At 27.0% G+C, this 22213-nt stretch overlaps 1 protein-coding gene across 2 annotated transcripts in view; it reads left to right on the top strand.

Annotated features, from left to right (window-relative positions):
- Window positions 1-22213, top strand: part of LOC100210144 (G kinase-anchoring protein 1) — a 54858-nt gene that overhangs the window by 8375 nt on the left and 24270 nt on the right. For both annotated transcript variants that reach the window (XM_065815056.1, XM_065815055.1), the window contains exon 4: window positions 13364-13484. In XM_065815056.1, the coding sequence (XP_065671128.1) occupies window positions 13364-13484 (121 nt within the window). The remainder of the gene's footprint in view (window positions 1-13363; window positions 13485-22213) is intronic.

The raw sequence follows: 22213 nt of genomic DNA, 5'->3' as shown, positions 1-22213 counted from the left end.
TATTTTTCACCTAAGTTTCTAAAATTATTCGCTAAGTTCATAAAATTTCCCCTAAGTTTATAAAAATACTCACTGCATCATGAGACCTTTTAATTTTTTTTTTGAATTTGTCAGTTGGACAAACCTATATCTTTGTAAGAAACAATTTTTGCTTTTTCTTCCTCATTAACACGCTTCTGCGTGACATTGCAATAATTAAATAACAAATGTTAATGAAAAACTCCAAAACTTCCATATAGAACAAACAAATCAAAATCTTACTCAGAGTTTAATCAACTCTTATTAAGTGTTCAAAACAAACTGATGGAACTATGAAAATTTTGCATATATATAGAGATATAGATATATATATATATATCTATATATATATATATATATATATCGATTTTTAAAAACATTTTAAAATTTTCAATTATTTCAGAAACATATAAAATTGTCATAAACGTATTTGTTTGCAATAGGTCTGATAAATATAATTTTTGTGGTTAATTTTATAAATAACTTCTGCGTAACTATAGAAATTTTGCTGAGTATATATTTTATTTTATTGAAACAAATAAAAAAATTTAATTTAATTTAATTTATTTTAGTAAAAATATTTTTTCGATAATTTTTTTTTTACACAATAAAATAACGATTTGAAATTGCATAGAGTTTTATAAAAATAAAATATTTAATTGTTTTTATTGCTTAAATACAGACGTAGTTTTGTAAAATTGCCTGAATAAAATTTGCATGCAAAAATTTCAATATTCTATTTAAAAACTGTTAATTTTTGAATGTAATGCTTAAACATAAAATATAATCAGTGTCAAATTAGTATCGTTGAATTAGAATTATATTATAAAAATTAAAAGCTAAATAAAACTCAAAAAACTCAAACTTGAAGCGAAAATTATGTTTTCTTACATTTTTAATTGAGTTTGAATTAAATTACTGTAAAACTTATCTTTTAAATTGTTTTGAAAAACGGTTTTACAAATTACTTTTAATGATTGCTTAAAAATAAACAAATTTTATTTAAATTATTGAAAAGTGAAATTTAATTATTGAAAAGAAAAAAATATAATATTTTTGAATTTTATAAACATTTTATTTAAAATGTTAAAATTAAATTTTTTTCAAAAATAAATACCAGATCTTAGGACAATAACCTCAACATATAACTGTTTTCTTGAGACTGGATCAGTTAAAAACCAAGATCAAAGCAGACTACTGCAAAATACCAATGAAAACACACAAAACCAGATAAACAATTCTTTAGCCAATAAGAGTAACCGGTTTGTAATTTTTTATATTCACAAATGTTTCTTGAGTCATATAAAATCAAAGTACACCAGAAATTACATGAGGAAAACTTTATATAACTTTTTTAACAAACCAACTATCAATGGTCATAACTACTTCGAGATGTTTAAAGAATTTTTTCATCCAGTATTAGTTCAAAAGTGCTTTGTCAGACCAATTTATTTTTAACAAGAAGGAGCTACTGCATACTACACTATTGATGTTAGAGATTGGTTAAATAAGAAGTTCCCAGAAAGATGGATTAACCAACGTTCAATCAAATGTGCTGCTTGATTTCCAAATATGACATGACGTGGTTTTTTTTATAGGGATATGTTAAACTGAAAGTTTTCTTTCAACAAAATTTCAACAAAAAATAACCAATATTGACAGTTTTAAGTAAGAAATAACAAATGTAGTCAGTTCAGTATTTAAATTTAAACATCTTCACTTGTCCAACAAGACATTATAGTATTTATTGAAAAGAGAAAGAGAAGCAACATTTTGACGATGTGATAGTTGTTGAAGGTTGGCTGCAAGAGCAGGTCCAACTATGTTTACAATGTGTTTTTGCACCTTGTCTTTAAGAGAAAGGGCATCATTTGAAGACATTCCATACAAGGATGCATTAGAGATTTATAGAGATAAAAGAATAAAATCTGAGTAAGAAAGTGGCAAGCATGATAAAGAGATGCAACCTTAATAGATGCTAATTTTGCAATGGATTTGATATTTGGTTTCCAAAAAAGATTGAAAGTAAGAGTTAATCCTCGAAGACAAAGGGTAGATGACTCATTGAGTACATTACCATTCATAAATATAGGAAGATCTAGACTGTTGCATTAAAGATTTTCTGAAAAAAATAGAGTTTTATCTGAGTTAAAGTTCACCTCAAAGCATTCAGAGAGTGTTGGCTTCTTATCAAAACAAGAATAAATGGCAGTATCACCAGCAAAAACGCCACCTTAGAAGTGAGATTTTCTGGGAGATTGTTAATGTAAATTAAAGTATAGAGCCAAGGATAGAACCTTGAGGAACCTCTGAAGTTACAGGAAATGAAGAAGAGTGCTGTCCATAGAGGACAACTCTTATACTAAGATTGGTAAGGAAGGATTCAATATCAGGTAACATTTTAAAGATGTTACCTGATACACTGTAAGAAAAGAGCTTATGGAGAAAACCAGCATGTCTAACTTTATCAAAGGTTTTAGAAATGTCCGGAGCAATAGCCTTAACCTTTTCACATCTATCTAATGCACAATAAAACCTATTAGTTATTACTATTAACAAATCAACAGTAGAACAAGATGATTGAAATCTATATTGATGATCAGAAGCTTCTTAGATTTAAGATGAGAGATCATGCATTTTTAATTAAAGAGTCTAAAACTTTGCTTAGGAAGGAACTTTTATAGGAAGAAGGATTAAGCAGTGGTTAGAGGAGTCAGATTGCTCTCTAGAATTTTTTAAAATAGGGATAATAGGTGTTGCTTTCCAACAGGCAGGAAAACAAAGATCAGCCTGTTTGTCGGCTATATAAGGTAGGATTTGATTAGTGGAATCAAGAAATAAGATTGATGAAAAGTTCTTAGCAAACAACTCAGCATTGTCTTTAGGTGAGGTAACAAAATCTGAACCATACTTTGAAGACCACAAGTAAAGTCAGATCCTGCAAGGCAGCAGGACATGAAACAGATTGTACTAGGTTATATGTTACCAGTAGCAGCATAACCTTACCTGAACCATAAGTTTATAAAATATAAGTTTACTTTAATGCACAACTTATTTAACGCACTGTATATGTATACACTGTATACAACCTTTGGAATTAAAAAAAATGAGGTCGGCAATAAATTGCCGACCTCAAACTGTTAGAAGTCAGTATTAGGTTGGCAAAAAAAAATTTGACACAAAGAGGTTACCATAAATCATAGAAACAAGGTCACCAAAAAATTGCTGACCTCAAACACTTTTAGGTGTTTTAATTCTGAGAGTTGTATGTATATATATATATATATATATATATATATATATATATATACACACACACACACACATATATATACAAGCCTTCCCAGAAAATGCGTGTGGTTTTTCGTCTTGTATATCCACGCATGAGTATTTCATTTTAGATAACTTGGTCATGGCCGTTTGGAAGTTTTATTATATTAAGGGTTGCTGAAAAAAGTTTCGAAAACAAAGAAAGCAAAACTAATAAAATAGGAAATTAAAATAAACTTAAATTAAAAAAATAATAATAATTGGAATAATTTGTGTACTATTTTTATTTTAGTTTCTTTAGAGTGGTTGTTATTTTCAGCAACAAAATTTGCCATAAAGTCAAAGCAAAAAATAGTGAACATAAAAGAATGATTTTTCATTATTTTTTTTGTTTTGTTTTTAAAGAGGAAAGCGAAAATATATATTGCCATCTGCTTGTAAAATATATTTGTATAATTTTAATGTAACAAGTGTATATTGCCCCTATAAGAAAATGTCTGTGTATACTTTTAAAGCATGTGTATGTATAACTTTTTCTATTATATAACTATAATTTTTAGTTCATAAGTATACGCATGTTTAGCTTATTTGGATAAGGCGTAAACTTCATACACGGAATGTCCGCGGTTTGATTCCTACTACTGTTTGATTTTTTTTTTTAATATTGCTAGTCATGTTTCATTTTAACCATTTTCTTTTTTCTTATTTGTATATAAACAATCTTTTTGTATGTTTCTGAATGATACACATCTCATCACATTCAGATTTCTTATACCATTTAAGCCTTTCAGTGTATTTGTTAAGTAAGGTACTCACATATATACATAGTTTTAAGCTTCAATTAGGGCATGTCTTCTACACATAACTTTAAATGTTTCATATTACCTCTCTTTTCCTTTAAGTTTTTTATCCCTAATCTTTTAGCAGAGACACACGTTTCTTTTTAACATTTAGCTGTATGCGTGTGTAAAAAAAAATAATTTAGGAAGAGGTGGGTTTCGAACAACGGAGATTTCATTTACAAAGTCATCGCCTTATCCAAATAAGTTTAACATGCATTAAATAGCATGCATATAATGTTTAAATCAAAATTAAAATTAAAATGCATTTTAAGTTCAATTTAAATATTATCAATTCTGTTTATTTAACTTTTACTTTAAGTTAAATGAACAGTTTTACTAACAATTTTCATTTTGCTTTAAGACACCTTTTTTTTAAAAATTGAATTTAAAAAATTTATTTATAATAAAAATATTGTGTAGACTAATTAAGTTACGTTTACTATGAATTTTTATAAAAATCTAAAACATTACAGTTTTAAAATAACTAAAACTTTATAAAAAAATTTTCTACTTCATTTTTATCGTTATTTTTATTCGAGTAGAGAAGAATATGATGAAAAACAAAACTTTCTGAAATAGTTTTTGTTTTTTTGTTTTACTTAGATCAAATAAAAAAAGCAAGCTAAAGATCAAGTTCATTCTCAAATTGCGCGATTACTAAATTGTCATTAGGATTGAAATTTTTACTTTTTTTCGTGAATGTTTTTAATATCAAGTATCATTATAAACAGTTAACTTTTAATTACCAGTAAGCAAAAATTGACATAGTTTTGTTAATTTTTGCTTGTTGACAATTTCAAAATGGTTTTATTCTTTCAACAAGGCAAAAAATAAAGTTTTCATACATTCCATTGTTTTTTTGAAATTGAGTTTTGTAACAATTCATTTTCTTTTATTATCTTATGTTTGGTTAGTAACCAAAGGACAGTTTTAAAAGTTAAAAGAGTTGCGTTATGTAATTACTTTTTAATTCATTTTATTGTCCTGATAACTAAAACTAAACTACCTAAATAAACAGAAAAATTGTTTTGTTAATATTGCATTTGAAACCCAAACTAATAAAAAAGAAAAAGAAAAACAACAAATAATAAATATTTTTGGGCGTCCATAACACTCCAGCAGGAACCAAAACAGGCTTGGTTTGCCCCTGTTAATGTTATATTTTATTTTAAATTTAAAAACAAATTTATAAAATAGTAAAAAAAATTAAACTGAATACTTGCGACTAAAAGAAATTTTTTTTATGAAATGCTGCTATAACAATCAAAAAAATGGGTGTTCAAATATATGTTTCATCTGATTCCTGTTCTAAAGTTTCATTGGATGATGATTCTAAATCCAAAGTTTTGTTGGATGATGGTTCTAAATCAATTAGTGTTTTTATAGTTGGATTTATTTCCTTTTTAGAATAAATTTTTCTGCTTTTCTGTGCATTCCTTCTCAACATATCTTCTGCCCAAAATTCAATTGCAGGATTCAAATCAAATTCATCACTATTTTTCTCATCCATGCACACCCAAATTAAATTAATCAACAGTGAGTTCTGCTGGCTTCACTGTGACAATTAGTCACAGTGAAGCCAGCATAATGTAACGGTATACTATAAAAGTCATACAATTTTTTGATGTTATCATCAGCAAATAAATTATTGGTATTGTTTTGTAACCAACCAGCAGTGTTTTGAATTAACATTCCATACATATCAGGAACTGTATTTTGAACTTCTAAACACTCTTCTATGGATTTGGTCTTTAACGCTACACTCATTGATTTTGAATTCTTAACTAAAGTTAGTGCATTTTTAAAATCATTAAACACAACATCCAGGAATGAATATTTGCCATTGCTGTTTATTACTTTTGCAAGGAAATGGTTTCCTTGGGAACGGTAAGTTTCCTTGGGAATGGTAAGTTTCCTTGCAAAATGTTGGTAATCATTAAAATCTTTTTTTTTGTAAGCAGCCTAACTGTTTTTTAGCTTGTTCAACAAATCCAGAAGATGCTACTAAATCAATTACGTTGCTTTGAAAAGATAATGACAACAACTTAGCTGGTGATAAAATTTCTATAAATAATGCTATATAAAGAGGTATTCTTTGGTGATTCCGCTTGTGATGGTACCCTTTAAACTTTGCTCTTTCTGCTTGTGTAAAACTTAAATCTACAGACATGTTTTCAAGATGTTTCATATTAACTCCATATTTGTCTAAAATCATCTCAAGTGCTTAAATTTTATGTGAAATCCAGTGTGTTCCTAAATATTATTGCAAAAGCAATATATAAGTTTATAAAAAATTTTCCTTGCATAATATATTTTACTGCATAGAATTTTTTTATTGCTCAATTCCCTATTGTAGTATAAAAAGTTTTGTTGTATAAAAAAAAGAGAATGTAAAAAAGTATAATATTTTATAAAGCACCTTTTTAAATAAAAAAATATTTAATAAAATTTAGATTTACCTGATGCTTTTTTGGGGCGAATTCCTGCAAGGTCAAATGCATTACCCTCTTGAACCGCCTTAATTTTTTTGGCGATTTTTTATAAATGTTATACATTTTCAAAATGATGTTATCAACTTCATTAAATGCTTTTATTTCTGCAAATTTATCTTTTAATGCTAACTCTAGGCAAAGTACAACACACCAATCAAAAGTTAACCATGGATTTTCTGTCTGAAGTAATACATTTATACTTGTCCTACTTCCTCTATTCACAGCTGCGCCATCAGCGCCAAAACTAATTTGTTTTTATAATTTTCGATGCCTTCTGATTCAAAGGATTGACTGATTATATTGAAAACTCCTTCAAATGTTCCATATTCAAGATTAGAAAGAGAAAGAAAAGAACATTCAACGCATATCTCAGTTTTCCCTATAGGAGTTGGATCGAAGCTGATAATAAATATAGCTTCTTTTTCAATCACTGAAACATCGGTTGATGTATCAATTAAAATAGTGAAATAATATCATATTTTTAAGTTGTTTCTGAGACTGTTTGACCAATGTAGTCAATAAAAGTTCCAAAAGTTGTTTTGTTTCTATAAGCTGGGCCAAATTCTACACCATGATCTTCTTCCAAATGTAGTTTTTTTGGTTATACGCTAAGCGGAAGCTCTTCTTTAGCAATAAAGTGCTACCTCAAATTTTTTCCTGGTTAAATTTGAATCTTTCGTGATCATGGTTTTCAGGCCTGATAAAATGTCAGTTTGCCACATTTCTTTTTGCTTAATTTATCAATAAGTTCGCTCACATCCATCCCTTTACTTTTCATTGCTATTTCATATGCTCTTTGATGTGGCAATCCATTTGCATGATCAACTGCGCCACTGTGCTGTACTCAGCAACTACCTTCATTGCTTCTTCATTCCACTGTAAATCCTTTATAAGCATCAATTTGTTTAGCATACTGACAACATACAGGACATTTTAATCTCTAGCCATTCATTTGCATATCTCTAATCATTCATTTGCATTACATTTTGTAAGAGTAGTATTTATCCATTTTTTAGCTGTCGTTAGCTGTAAATTTCTTCTGTAGATTTTTTCAAGCGGTGGTTTTAACTTTGATTCTGGTATTATCAAAAATGAAATCGTTGTTTGTCTCTTTTTAATGAGTTGATTCGCCTCCATTTTAATAGGTTGATGTTTGATAATTCTTTTAAAATTCAACAATCGAAAAAAAAGTGTATACGCGTAATGATAATTTTAAATTTATGTAAAAATAATTTATTTGTTGCTAATGGGGGGAAAAGATTGAATGAAAAAAAAAAATTTATTTTAGAAGAGAAAATGTTACATACCAAATTTTACCAAAATACATACCAGTTACATACCAAAATTTCATATAATAATTAAAAACTTCAATCTTTAAAGTTAACAACGTTATAGAAGAAAAATGTTTGCATATTTTGCTCATTAAAATCATTTTAAAAACTGCTAATGTCAATTTAAATAAAGTTAATAAAATTAGTAAATAATAATTTTATTAATTCTTGTGCAAAGATTTTGTTCAAACTAAGTATTTAATACTAAAAAGACAATCATTTTATGAAATAAAAATTATAAAAATTATAAAAATTCCTAATTAATATTTCATTTGTCGCCTACAGTATATAATACAAGTTAAATTATTATAAAAGTTACATTTTGGAGAAGAAATGAACTACAAACAAATAGAATAAATAAAAAGAAACAAATTTATCTTTGAATTTTTAACTAAATTTTTAAAAGAATAACATTGAAATTAATTCTTTGATCCCCTGATTTCCTTTCTGATACCAACACTCTATTGCATAGTTTAAAATTTGAAGCTCCTTTTATGAAATTATATTTGTTAGGACACAAACTTTTACTTTTTATTTGTTTTGCATTAAGTTAATAGAGTTCATTTTGGTTCATTTCGGTTGCACAAATCTTTGACATCATCTAAAAAAGGGTGCAAACGTTTTGATCTACGTATTCAAAATATCTAAGGCTTTATTCTTCAATATGCAAATAAATAAGTTTAAATTAATTTGCTGTACAATTTTTGATACATATTGGATGTGAAGCTGAAGGATGAATATAATTTTTGAATATGAAATGAATATAAGGATGAATATAATTTTTACAGTATTAGGAAACATTGAGGAACTAATGTTTCCAATTAATATTACATAATACAAAATTTTTACTATATATATATATATATATATATATATATATATATATATATATATATATATATATATATATATATATATATATATATATATATATATATATATATATATATATATATATATATATATATATATACAGGCCCTTTCAGAGACTGAGTGAGGCCCGGGCCATTTACAAATTTTGAGGCCCTTACCATAAAATAAATGCCATTGCATAATAAATAAAAAAACAGCGAATTAGTAATAATTTTTATTTTAAAAATGCTTTTCTTGCTTTTGCTTTTGCAAATGCACGGACAACTGTTGAAAAATCGAGTTTTCTTGCAATATCACAGTTAATATTCAACATTGCAAGTCCATTCAAGCGTTCTTGTCCCATGGTTGAACGGTGATAGTTCTTTATTTGTTTCAACACATTGAAAGACCTTTCTCCTGAAGCCACTGAGACAGGCAAACTGATAAAAATTCGCAAAGCAATTGATATGTTAGGAAAAACACCAGACAGTCCAAGTTCTAATATTTCTTGAAACAATTCTTTTGGTTTGCAATCTGATGTAAAGTTTGTGGAGTAAATTTGTTTCAGAAAGATTATCTCATCAGAAATATCAGACAGTATTTCCTTGTGGTACTTTTTTTGAAAGTTTGTTGTGGCACTGAGTAGTTCTTCATTGCTCATCTTGTTGAAGTGCCAAAGAAATCCAAAAATACTACAAATTTGTTGTTGTGACTCAAATCGACGTTTAAGACCTGCTAGAATAGAGCCGATTATTACATAAAATACATTGATTTTATAGTGCTGTTCTGAATCAAATTGTGTTTTCAACTTTCAAGTGGTAGAAAATTCTGGTGAAATGTCAATATTCATTGCAGTTAATTTTGACTCACTCAGAACAGCATCCCATTTTTCACGAATCTGTTAAATGCTGTCCATGAGATTTTTAATGTTTTCCATTTCAACATCTAGAGTTGCATTTCTTGCCTCAATTATAAGATTGGTTTGGTGAATCATTGTGAGGAGCTTCATCCATAAAGATGACATTACAATGCATTCAAATTTTGACAAATACTTTTGAATGGACTGAAGTTCTGACTGAGCTGATACTGTGAGATTGAGAGATTGCAGCTCTTTTAAAGCTGTTCTCAGTGAATTCAAGTGACGGGCAACTGGTTTTACTGCTTCAATCCTTGCTGACCATCGGGTCTTGGAAATACCATGTAGTGAAGCAGGTACATGTTGCTTGAGAATTTCCCACCTTTGAGGACTACTGCTGAAGAAATTGTACATTTGCTGCACAATTCCAAAGTAAAGAATTGCTTCTTTGCATGATTCAGCACAGTCAACACCAACAAGGTTTAAAGTGTGATTTCCACAGCTGGCAAACATACAGTTTGGGTTTTCTTCTAGCAAAACTGCTTGCACACCTTTGTATTTTCCAGCCATGTTTAGACCATTGTTGTATGCCTGACCAGTACACAGTTTAAAATCTATGTTCAACAAAGTTAGAACGTGAAGAATCTTTGCTGCAATTTCTTTTCCAGTTTTTTTTGAGTAGTCGTCAAAATAGAGAAACCGTTCTTCAATGGAAAATTTAGATCCATCAATTTTTATATAACGGATAATGAAAGTTGTTTGCTCCTTGTTAGAGCAGTCTGGTGTTGCATCAACAACAATTGAAAAATATTTGGTGTTTTGAATCTCTTCAATAATTTTGGTTTGAACAAAAGATCCACAGAGTTCAATAAATTCATTTTGAATCCGGGTGGACAGATAATGAACTTGTAAGCGCTTTTTGTTCAGTTGAGGTTCATGGACCTTTTTCACATGCTCTGATAAAATTGGATCATATTTGCTGAGGAGCTCAATTATTCCAAGAAAGTTTCCATTGTCAGGGTCATAAATGTGTTGACTGGAACCAAATAAAGCAAGCCCACGTTCAGAAAGAAAAAGAATGACGTTCAAAAGGCGCTCAAGAAGTTTTGTCCAATTACTGGTTTCAGTTGACAATTCTGTTATTAGTAAATTATCAATAGAACTTTTTCTGATGGCTGCTCTAATGGCTGATTTCCATTTGACATAGTTTTGTTTGTGTAATACAGACATTTCATGTGCTGGTATTCGGTCTTTCAACTTTCTCCAACCCCTGGTGATATTCCAACCTAACTGTTCTGAAAAGGTGGATACCTTGGAATCACTTTTGTTCAAAAGAAAGCAGGGTGCACAATAGAATGACTGTTGCACATCACTCCAGCAAAGCCAATCTCTTGTGCATATCTCACCATTGGGAAGAATTTTTGATCTCAGAGGAGTAGGAAAGGCGTGATTATAAGAATCTCGTGGAATATTGTTTGGAATTAAAAAGTTTGTTTGGAAACTTTCTTGCATTTGAGTAATATTTCGTTTGTCAACAGTGCCAATGTCAGACACAATCAATTTTGATATATTAGAACAATCTGATTCACATTTTTGGTCCAAACTTTCTGAATATGAAATTTCAGAATCAGAGATGCAATTATCATTTGAGATGGCTTGCAAATTTGTTTCCCTCTGCTGACTGTTGCTTTGGTGAATCAATGAATTTTCACAATTTGATTCCAAGCTTTCTAAATCTGTAATTCCAGATTCAGAGACACAAGTTGTATTTGAGATGTCTTGCACATTTGTATCTATCTGGGGATTTTTGTTTTGTTGTAACATTGATTTTTCAGAAGATGTAGTTCCGGATATTTCAATATCTGATTTACCGTGTGTTGGGTTGGCTTGATTTTCCAGTGGTCTTAGAAATGATGTTATTGACTTTAGGCTCTTTGTTTCTTCTTCAATTTTTTGTCTTTTTCGCCTTTTGGATGCACCACTTTCAAATTTTCTCTTCATGTTTAAATTTAGCAATGACATTAGTTTTAAAAGTTTTCAATCTTGCTGCAAACAACAATTATTAATGACTGAATTAAAATAAATATCAGAACAAACTTAATACAACACAAATAATTTAATTAAAATAATAATTATGTGTATTAATAATCAACTAATTAAGTATATTAAAATATTGTCTCAACATTGATTAAAATTTTATGTAATTGCTCATGTTATCACAATTTAATAAAAGTATATTAAATTTCCGAAAAAATTTGGAGGCCCCTATTTAGGTCGAGGCCTAGGCCAAATGGCCCGTGTGGCCCCCCCTCTGATAGGGCCTGTATATATATATATATATATATATATATATTTGTGTGTGTATATATATATATATACACACACAAATGCATATATATACAAATGTATATATATACAAATGTATACATATACATATGTATATATATGTTTATATATTTAAGAATCCTAATATAGAAAAAATTTTCAAATTCATCTATAATTTATTCATTCATTTATTGCAGTTTGAAGCAAAAACTTATGAGAAAAAAAAATAAAAAGATATACAGTTAAAAGACAAATTTTTTTGAGATTACAGCAAATATTATATTTTATTATCAAAATAATATATTATATACAATTATTATTATATACTTTATTAAATTAATAATAAAATAAGAACTTCAATCATTTATGAAACAATGATTTTCACCAGCAATAAAATAAAAGTAATTTAAATAAGTGAAGAAAAAAATTATTAGATATTTAATATTCGTTAGGGAAAGGAATTAAAGTAACATATCATAAACAATAAGACTATTTTGAGCGCTTTTCAAAATTTAAATGATTATATAATAATTTAGTACATGTTTTTTCCAAATAATATCCTGATTATTTTTCAAATCTTGTTTTTTAAAACTCTGATTATTTTTTAACTGGTCAACCATGACCAGCAAGAATTCATTTTGGGAGGTTAAAATAGCAGTTTTACTCATTTCGGTTGGTCATTGACTGTTGAGCGGCCGCTATTTTCCACGCTGAAAAGTATATGCATACATTACATAGATGTTTTGATATAGGGACAATATATACTTGTTACATTAAAATTATACAAATATATTTTACAAACACATTACAATTTATATTTTTGCTTTCCTCTTTAAAAAAATAAAATAAAGGAACATAATTATTTTCCATGTAGACTTAAAACTGTTTTTTTCTTTTTGCTTTGTCTTATCTAATTTTGTTGCTGAAGATAACAACCACTCTAAAGAAGTAAAAATAAAGGCAATACACTAATTATTTTAATTATTAGTTTCTTAGTTTTTTCTGTTTAAATTTCTTTTTATTTCCTATTTTGTTAGTTTAACTTTTTCTGTTTTTGAAACTTAGTTTTTTCTGCAATTATTAATATTAAAAAACTTGTAAACGGCTGTGACCAATTTGTCTAAAATAAAATACTCACATGTGATCATACAAGACAAAAAACCGCATGCGTTTCCTGGAAAGGCTTATATATACATATATATATAAATATATATATATATATATATATAAATATATATATAAATGTATATATATATATATAAATCTATATATATATATATAAATCTATATATATATATATAAATATATATATATATATATATATATATATATATATATTTACATATATATATAAATTTATATTTGTAATGTGTTTAGCCTGTTCCAATGAAGGCAAAAAAAAAGAATAAAACTATGTCGCTAGATGAGTTTTCTAATATATCATTTACAACTGAAACACCTTTGAAGCAACCTTTACCTACAAGAACAATCTTAAACGGCAAGTTTACTTAAATTATAAACTCAGTGTATTTATAAATAAATTTATTCTTTTTTTTGTTTTTGTTTTTGTTTTTGTATAAATTTTGTACAAATATTAAATATGGTTAAAAATATTACTTAAAAGCTTTTATAGCTTTTTTTTTTTTTAACATTTATTTCCACCTTCAATGCGGTAGTGGTGTAGTGGTAGAGCCCTGCCACATCCCTGGTAATACTGTGCTCAATTTGTTTCTCCTTGTTCGTCATGGTTTTTCGGAGTTAAAGAGTTAAGAGTTGTAAACACACGCACACACAAAAGTTACACAAAAGGCTAAAAAAAAACTTTTTTTTTTGTGTTTTAATTTTTTGACTGTTTTGTTCTTTTTTATTATTTTATTTTTATTTTTGTTTTATAAATTATTTAGAGATGAACACAGTCAGTGACGGATCCAGAAATTTTTGGTGTGTGTGTGTTGGGGAGGGGGGGATGTTGAAATATTTTTGTATTTTGTATCACATTTGTGTCTCCTAAAGAAAAGAAAAATAGTCCTCTATTTCTAAGATATTTTAGGACTTCAGATAATGGTAGAAGAGGGGGGGGGGGTGCATTACCCCTGGATCCGTCACTGAACACAGTGAGTGTTAACCTATCTCCAAAAAAAAAAAACCACACTCTCAAATCTTTGTCATTTGTTACAAAAATAATATTTAAAATTTTAGCACTTTAGGAGGAGTATAATAGGATTAGGTTGGTGCTGCTTTTTTACAATTTTTGAGAAAACAAGAAATTTAGTTTTAGTTTTTACAAATAGTTTTTCTTTGTACTTTTTTAGGATAAAATTTATACAATTAATTGAAGTGTTTTTATCTGCATATATCAATTACCATAATCGAAAATCTTTTACTGTGTCATTGAACATATCACACAAATCAAAAAAAGAGCCAAAGAAACTTTAACCTGCTTGACTTATGCACTTTCTAAAAAAACCTTTGCTTGAGGTGATTACTGCAATTTAGTCAAGTTAATTATATTCTTCATTAGCATTGTTATTTAGAACTTTAGGTTGCCACAACCCGGTGCAATGCCAGGGTTTTAGCCAGGAAAAAATTTAATACAGTGTTTTTGCAAAAAAATCATGCATTCTGATATTTAAAAAAGTAGATAAATTTGACATTTTTTAGATACAAAATTTCAATCAAAATATTTTTTTATTTTTGCTGGGTTATATTTATAGCATGAATATTTTTCTATTTTAATATGTTTAACTAAAGTTATTTTATTTTATTTTAACTATGTTTAACTATAGGTCATTTTATAATTTTTATCATAAGATAAATTTAAAAGTTGAAAAACTTATTTAAATCGATAGTTTCTAAATAAAAAAGTTTTCAAAAGCACAAGACTTTCACCTAATTGACCTGTAAACAACTTAAATCCTTCATCCAAAAATGTTTTTACTGAAACTTCGTTACTCACTACCTAAACAGTCTACTTACGATTCTTTTGCTTTCACTACTATTGAAAGCAAAAGAATCATAAGTAGACTGTTTAGTTTTTTTAATATTAAAATCTTTGAATGTGATAAAAACAGTTCTGAAGATTTTCTTTTGGTCGTAAGGCCTATTTTGGATTCGAATATTTTATATTCTGATAGATGTGATCTTTCCAAAATGCAGTTTCATATTGTTAACTTTTGATTTTTTTATTTGCATGCTCCATGAAATAATTTTATCATTTATCTTTTCTTGGACAGAAAAATAAGCATTTATTGAATAAGAAAATGAACCTATATGTTTAATTTACATGTATAATTTGCAATACTGAACTAGCTCATAACAAGACATGTAATGTTAAGCGTCACTATGAAACAAAACATATGTGTTTTTCTGAAGAATACCCAATAAATTCATGTCATAGAAAAAATAAAATCGAGTTGCTTAAAACAATATTTAAAAATCAACAAATGAATATTTCATCTACCAGCAAAGAATCAAAGATTACAACAGAAGCAAGTTTTATTATAGCTTGGAACATTGCAAAAAGGAAACATCCTTACACCGATGGAGAGTTTGTAAAACAAAATCTTTTTGATGTGATCTCAGTTTTAGATCCTAATAATAGAAAAATTCAAAGGTTAATTTTAAATATTTCTGTTTCTCGAAATACAACTAAAAGAAGAATATCTGAGATTAGTGTCGAAGTTGAACAACATTTGTTAAATGACTTAAAAAATTGTGAAGCATTTAGTTTAGCATTGGATAAATTAACAGATATTCAAGATAAACCTCAAATAGCAGTATTTGTTAGATATGTATCATCAGATGTACTTGTGAAAGAAGAGTTGCTAGATTTAGTAGAGCTAAAAGACACAACTCGTAGAATTGATTTAAAGGAAGCCCTTGGCACTGTTTTGATGAATGCCAATGCTCCAAAGAACAAGCTTGTTAGTGTTGCTACAGATGGTGCAACAGCAGTGGTTGGAAAACACATTGGGCTTATGGGTTTACTAAATAGTGATCCTACATATCCAGAGTTTATCCCAGTTCATTGTGCGATTCATCAAGAACATTTAGCAACAAAACATTTTAATTTTCCAATTGTTTTTAAATCAGTGCTGGAGATTGTAAATTATATTCGATCTAATGCAAAAAATTAATTTAATTAGTGAATTAGATCTTGCTGACTTGTCCTTTTTCTGTGCTGTAAGGTGGCTTTCGTTCGACGCCAGTAGCGACGTTCTTTTTAGGTTTGTTGAACTATTAGATCCAATTAAATGTTTTTTGCTTGTAAAGCAGAAGACATTTGAAATCTTTGACGGTGTGAATTTGTCGCTTCAGGGAAAAGAAAAAATATATCTGATCTTGCTCGGACTATATTTAGTTTAAAAAAAAATTTGCTATATTTCAGAAAGATCTTACCTTAAAAACTGTTAATCATTTTCCTCAAATGAAGAAGATGATTCATAATCCTAATCCTACAATTCAGTATGATAATCATAAGATTGAATCATACCAGGAAAAACTACAGAGTTTATTCAAAACTTTCAAATCAGGTTTAAAGATTTTTATGCTCTTAAATCATCATTATCATTATTAGTAAACCCTTTTTTAATTGATATTATTAGTGATGGTTGTCCAATACCAGAAAATATACTTAAAGAAACATCTCAGTTAGAATCTCAAATAGAATTACTAGTTGCATCTCAATTACTAATTTACATATTACTAATTACATCTCAAATAGAATTACTAGATCTCTATGAAGATCAAAATCTTTAAATGCTGCATAAAACACTAGCTTTATTAGATTTTTAGAAAATGCTTCCTGAAGTTAAGTATTCTCAACTAAAAAGGATTAGTATAAAACTTATTTTAATTTTTGTTTCAACATATACACATGAATCTTTATTTTCGACTATGAAGTTTGTTAAATCAAAGTACCGTGCCAATCTAACTAGTGAACATTTGTTACAGTTGCTTTGAATATCAACTACAAGCTTGAAACCAGATATAAAAAAACTTACCAGAAGTGTTGAAAATCTTAGTGCCAAATAAATTTATAGTAAATTATGCAAGTTATTATACAAGAAGAATTTTCTAATGGTCTTTTACAAAAAATAATGGATGTTATAAAAAGAGTTCTCTCTGTTATGTCTAATTTTTTGCTGAATGATGAAAAGATATTTTTCAATGGTAAAAATAAAAGTAATTTGAACTTAATTGAAGTTCATTGAAATTTTTTTTTATTGTGTAGTCTTTTATTTATTTGATATTTTGCAGTTTTTAGTAACTTATGCTATTAAGTGGTTATAAGCAAGTTCAATTCGAATAAGCAAGTTTAATTCAAATACATTATCATGGTTATAAAGAAACCTTTTTATCTTTAGATTTTTATATCTTGCTTACAATTATTTTTATAAGGAAATTTATGGTTGTTGTAATTGTGTTAATTAAAAAAAAAGTTATGATTTAGAGATGCTTTCTCAATTTTTTTTTACAAACGGTTTTCTAGTGTGAATTAAAATGAATCAGATTTCATGTAGCCAAGTTTACATTTAAAGAATAGCTTTTACTTTCTTTGTTGTAGGAAAACTAAATACTAAATATAAATTGTGTACATGCTAAGTTTATTTATAAATGTACAATTTCTATTTGAAAAATCAAAATATTGATGTATAAAAAATCTAAATTTACATTTGGTAATTATTTTTTTTAAAGATGAAATTGGCATAGCGACATTTATTGCGGCTCTTCGCCACACGTCATTATTTATATGCGGCTTTTGCGTCTAAAATTCTGGATAGCGCTGATCTAGAACATAAAAAACGTGCTAGCAATTAAAGATGGCAGGCATGTTTTTATTTTAAAGAAGCCTACAGTTTAACATTTTAAAAAGTTAAAAGAAAATTAGAAGTTATATCTTTTTAAAATAATCAATCTGTTGATTTAGGACCAAAGTGGATTATGTTTCTAGACAGCTTGAAGAATTAATTACTTAAGTGTCAGAATTGAAGTGTAAGATGTTGAAAACTTGTCTAAAATTTGATAAACTTGTGAGTAAAAATGTTGACAGCAAGTGTTAAAATGTTGTTTTTGGTATACCCAATTCAACTGATTCTGATGCTGGATATAGAAAAAAAGTTTGATGAAAATTTTTTGTGAAATAAAAGTAAATCCTGATAAAATAAAAAGAATTCATCACTTCAAAAAAAAAAGCGAAAATAACAAAACAATGAAAACAAGTTCACCTTTGTTAGTCGAATTACCGGATAGTTCAGATATACAATATTAAAAGCTGCCAAACAATTGAAAGATTCAGAAAGTTTCAAAAAAGTATCTATCCAGATTAGAATGAGTTAAAAAGAAAATTCACAAAGAGTTTGGTTTTAAATAGAAATCAATTAAATCAAGAACTAAATTCAAAAGGTCAATTCAACAACCCCTTTTAATATGGAATCCGAAATAATGAAGTCAAAAAGATCAGAGCAAAATAATCAAATAATAAACATAATGATAAAAATAGTTTATATGGATATAAATTCCAATGATAGTATTTCTAGTTGCCAACCACATGAGTCACTGAACGTTAAAATAATACTCGTTAATTTAATAAATAGTAATGAAGAGATAGATCCAAGTAGAAAAAGATTTTTAAAATGTTTTTACACAAATGCGACTGAATAATAAATTTCATGAGTTAGTTAAAGAAATAGGCCATAATTGGATGCAAATTATTATGGTTTGTGAAACTTGGTGGGCTGATCAATCTGCAAAAAATATTGAGGATTTTAGTTTGTATAAAAAAATTTGTGAATATAGTAGAGTCGGAGGAGTTTGTATGCATAAAAAATGCAATGAAATTTTATCTTATTACTGAAAACTGCCTAATTGATAATGTTATTGAACAAGTAAAGTGTTCAGTTGAGATTGGTCTAGAATTTCATGTTCATGAATGTTCATGTATATGAATAATATAAATATAAATGTTGATGTATATATCGAATTGGTGCTAGTGATATTTTAAGTTGCCAGAAAATATCTAAATCTATTTGACATGCTTATAAAGCTTGGAAAAATGGTAAATACTAAGGAATTCTAATTTGTGGAGATTTCAATTTTTTAGATATAAAATGGTTTTTTTTGAAAATGGTTTAATTTGAAAAATTAGGTTCTTGTAAGGTTGAGAATGATTCAGATTTGAGCGCCTTAAAATTTATAATCCTTAAATAATTGCTTCTTATATCAAAATGTCTTGTTGCCAATATTTTAAGTTAGCCTTGGGTTTGATACAAATTTATTAGACCTGGTCTTATCAGTAAGTCATAATCGGGTTTTCTGTTTGAATCACTTACCTCCTCTAGGTGGAATTGAACAAGGATTCTATATATTAAATTTCAAATATTATTATAAAAATAACAATCTTGATTAAAAACAAAAAAAAAAAGACAAAATTATTATACATTAAAGGAAATTATAAAGAACTTTCAAATTATTTTTCAAGTTTTGATTGGGAAAATAAGTTTAAGTATCTAAATGCTAGTCAAGCCTATAAAAAATGGCTAAATATATATCATACTGAATGTAGTAAATTTATTCTAAATATAAATTATAATACAAATTGACTAAAGTGCTTCGGAAAATGATAAAGTTAAAGAAAAAGTTATGGTACAAATGCAGGCATTCAAAATTTAAAGAAACTGACATGGTAAATGACTAAAACCTTGAATAAAAATGTAAAAAACAGAGTTAATAAAAATATAAGAGCTTTTGAATTAAATTTGGTTAAAAACTCAAGAAACAACCCTAAAAGTATTTATTTATATTTAAATAGTAAAACAGTTATAAAAGATTCAATTAAAGCACTTAAAATTGTTGATGATTCAAATATAACAAATGAGGTAGATGTTGGAAATTGTTTAAATGAGTACTTCGTTTCAATATTTTAAAAAGATGACAATGATATTAGACTCTGTAACATTTCCTTCAAAATGTAAAGTTTTTTGTAGCAATCCAAGTTTTAATGAAACTGATGTTGAATATCATTTAGTCAACCTTAATATAAATAAAGTAATTGGTATTGACAAAGTTCATCCTCTTGTTCTCAAAGAATGTTTAAAATCACTTTCTCACCTGTTATCATCTGTAAAATATGATATAGTGGTGTGATGCATCAAAAGTTCAGAATTTTGCCTATTCTTTTTTTAAAAGAATAGACAAAATTCTGAACTTTTGATGCATCTTATGATAAGAAATTCTAATTGTGTACCACTCTATTTGTTAGATAGTACAACCTACATACTTTTTAGTAAATTCTTGATGAAGCCTTTTATTTTGATATTATAACTCCTAAATCATTTGATATTATAACTCCTAAATCTCTTTTAATTTCTGTCTTTTGTAAAACATGATCTTCTAATTTATAGTTAAATTGAGGATTTAATTTACCAGTATGCATAACTTTGCACTTATCTCTATTAAACTTAATCGACCACTTATTTGACCAGTCTAACAACTTATTTAAGTTTTCTTGAAGAGCATTGCTGTTATTTTCATTGGTAACTGCTGACATGATTTTAGTATCATCTGCAAATAATTTTAATTTATTTAGTATATTAATATTTAAGTCATTTATATAAATTACAAATAGTAGTGGGTCAAGAAATGAACCCTGAGGTAGTCTGCTTGTAATATTCTCGAACATGACACGAACTCACAAAGAACAACTCTTTGTTTCTCTTACTAAGGAATGTTTTACACCATTTTAAAATATAAAAGTGAAAACCATAACCATAAAGTTTACAACATAATTAGATTAAAAAAACCGAATCAAAAGCTTTTGCAAAGCCCAAAAATATTATGTTGATAATATTATCAGCATGGATTTGTTAAAAGTAAAAATTGTTGTTCAAATATGTTAGAGACTTGATTTTATTACAAGAGAAATTCAAGCTGATAATTTTATCAACATAATATTTTTGGGCTTTGCAATGAAATTATTTAAACTGATTTAACAAAAATTATTAATAGAATCTAAATTCAGTATATAAAATTCAGTATTTTAAAAAGATTATATTTTTTCATAATTTATTTCTTTAAACAATCTTATAGGTAGTTAGTAACAGTATCAAAATCGCAAAAAGGAACAAGCTCGAAATTAAAAAAGAGTAATCGTATTGAAATGATAGAATAATATCGAAATCCCTTATTATAGAATAATATCGAAAATACTAATTAAAAATAAGCCCGAAATTAATGAAAAGGAATAAAATAGAGTTTATCAAAAACAGAATAGTTTAATAGTAAAAATTTATAAGATTATTTTTAAGAATTTAATATATTATTTTTAATAAAGATTATAAACAATTTATCGATAGATTTTATTAGTTACCAAGATATTTGTAAACATAATTTATGTTAATTTATGTTAACTTGTAAGCATAATTTATGTTCATAAATGTATTATATCAAAATAACTTTACATGATAATGAATAATAAGAAAAAAAAAATCTTTTAAAATTAAATTAATAATTAATAAAACGATTTATTTCTTTAGAAATTTCACAGTTGCAGTTGAGTGCTTTTAAAAAAAAAGACCTAACATTTTTTAAATTAACGTCGCATCACATAATGACATCACATCAACGTCACAAATAATATTTAGTTTTATTAATTTATCTCTAAATCCTTAAATAAAATTTGTAAAAAAAACAAAAATAAAATAGTATTTTTGTTTAAACAATAAAACCTTTTAGATTTTATTTAGAAAGTATTTTATTTAATATGTTTAAATGCGCATACAATTTTCTTATGTTCTAATTAATAATAAAAAATGTGGAAAACAAAATTTGACTTTCAAAATATAGTTTTATTATTATTTTAGATAGTTACTTTTCTTTTTATTACTTGTCTACTACTAAATTCAATATTTTTTTTACTCCTAAAATTAAAAAAATTCTTTTTATAGACCTCTTTGAATTAAAAAAAAATTCCTTTGATACAATAGTCGCCTTTTCGGGCGATTTTATTGCATCAAATAAATATTTTTAGTCACCCATCACAAAATTCGGTTGTCTAGTACCGTTGGGTGACCATGAGTGCGCACCTCTGATATATATATATTTGTACAATATCAAAATATAATAAAACCAAATGTTTAATGTTATAATAACTGCTAATTTACTTTTCTTTCTTTTTTTTTATAAAGCATATGAAGAAATGCTATATTAAGAAATCATAAATTATTTATA

The sequence above is a fragment of the Hydra vulgaris genome, chromosome 13, assembly GCF_038396675.1.
Source record: "Hydra vulgaris chromosome 13, alternate assembly HydraT2T_AEP".
Classification (NCBI taxonomy): Eukaryota; Metazoa; Cnidaria; class Hydrozoa; order Anthoathecata; family Hydridae; genus Hydra; species Hydra vulgaris.
This window is presented reverse-complemented; position numbering and strand designations above follow the sequence as displayed.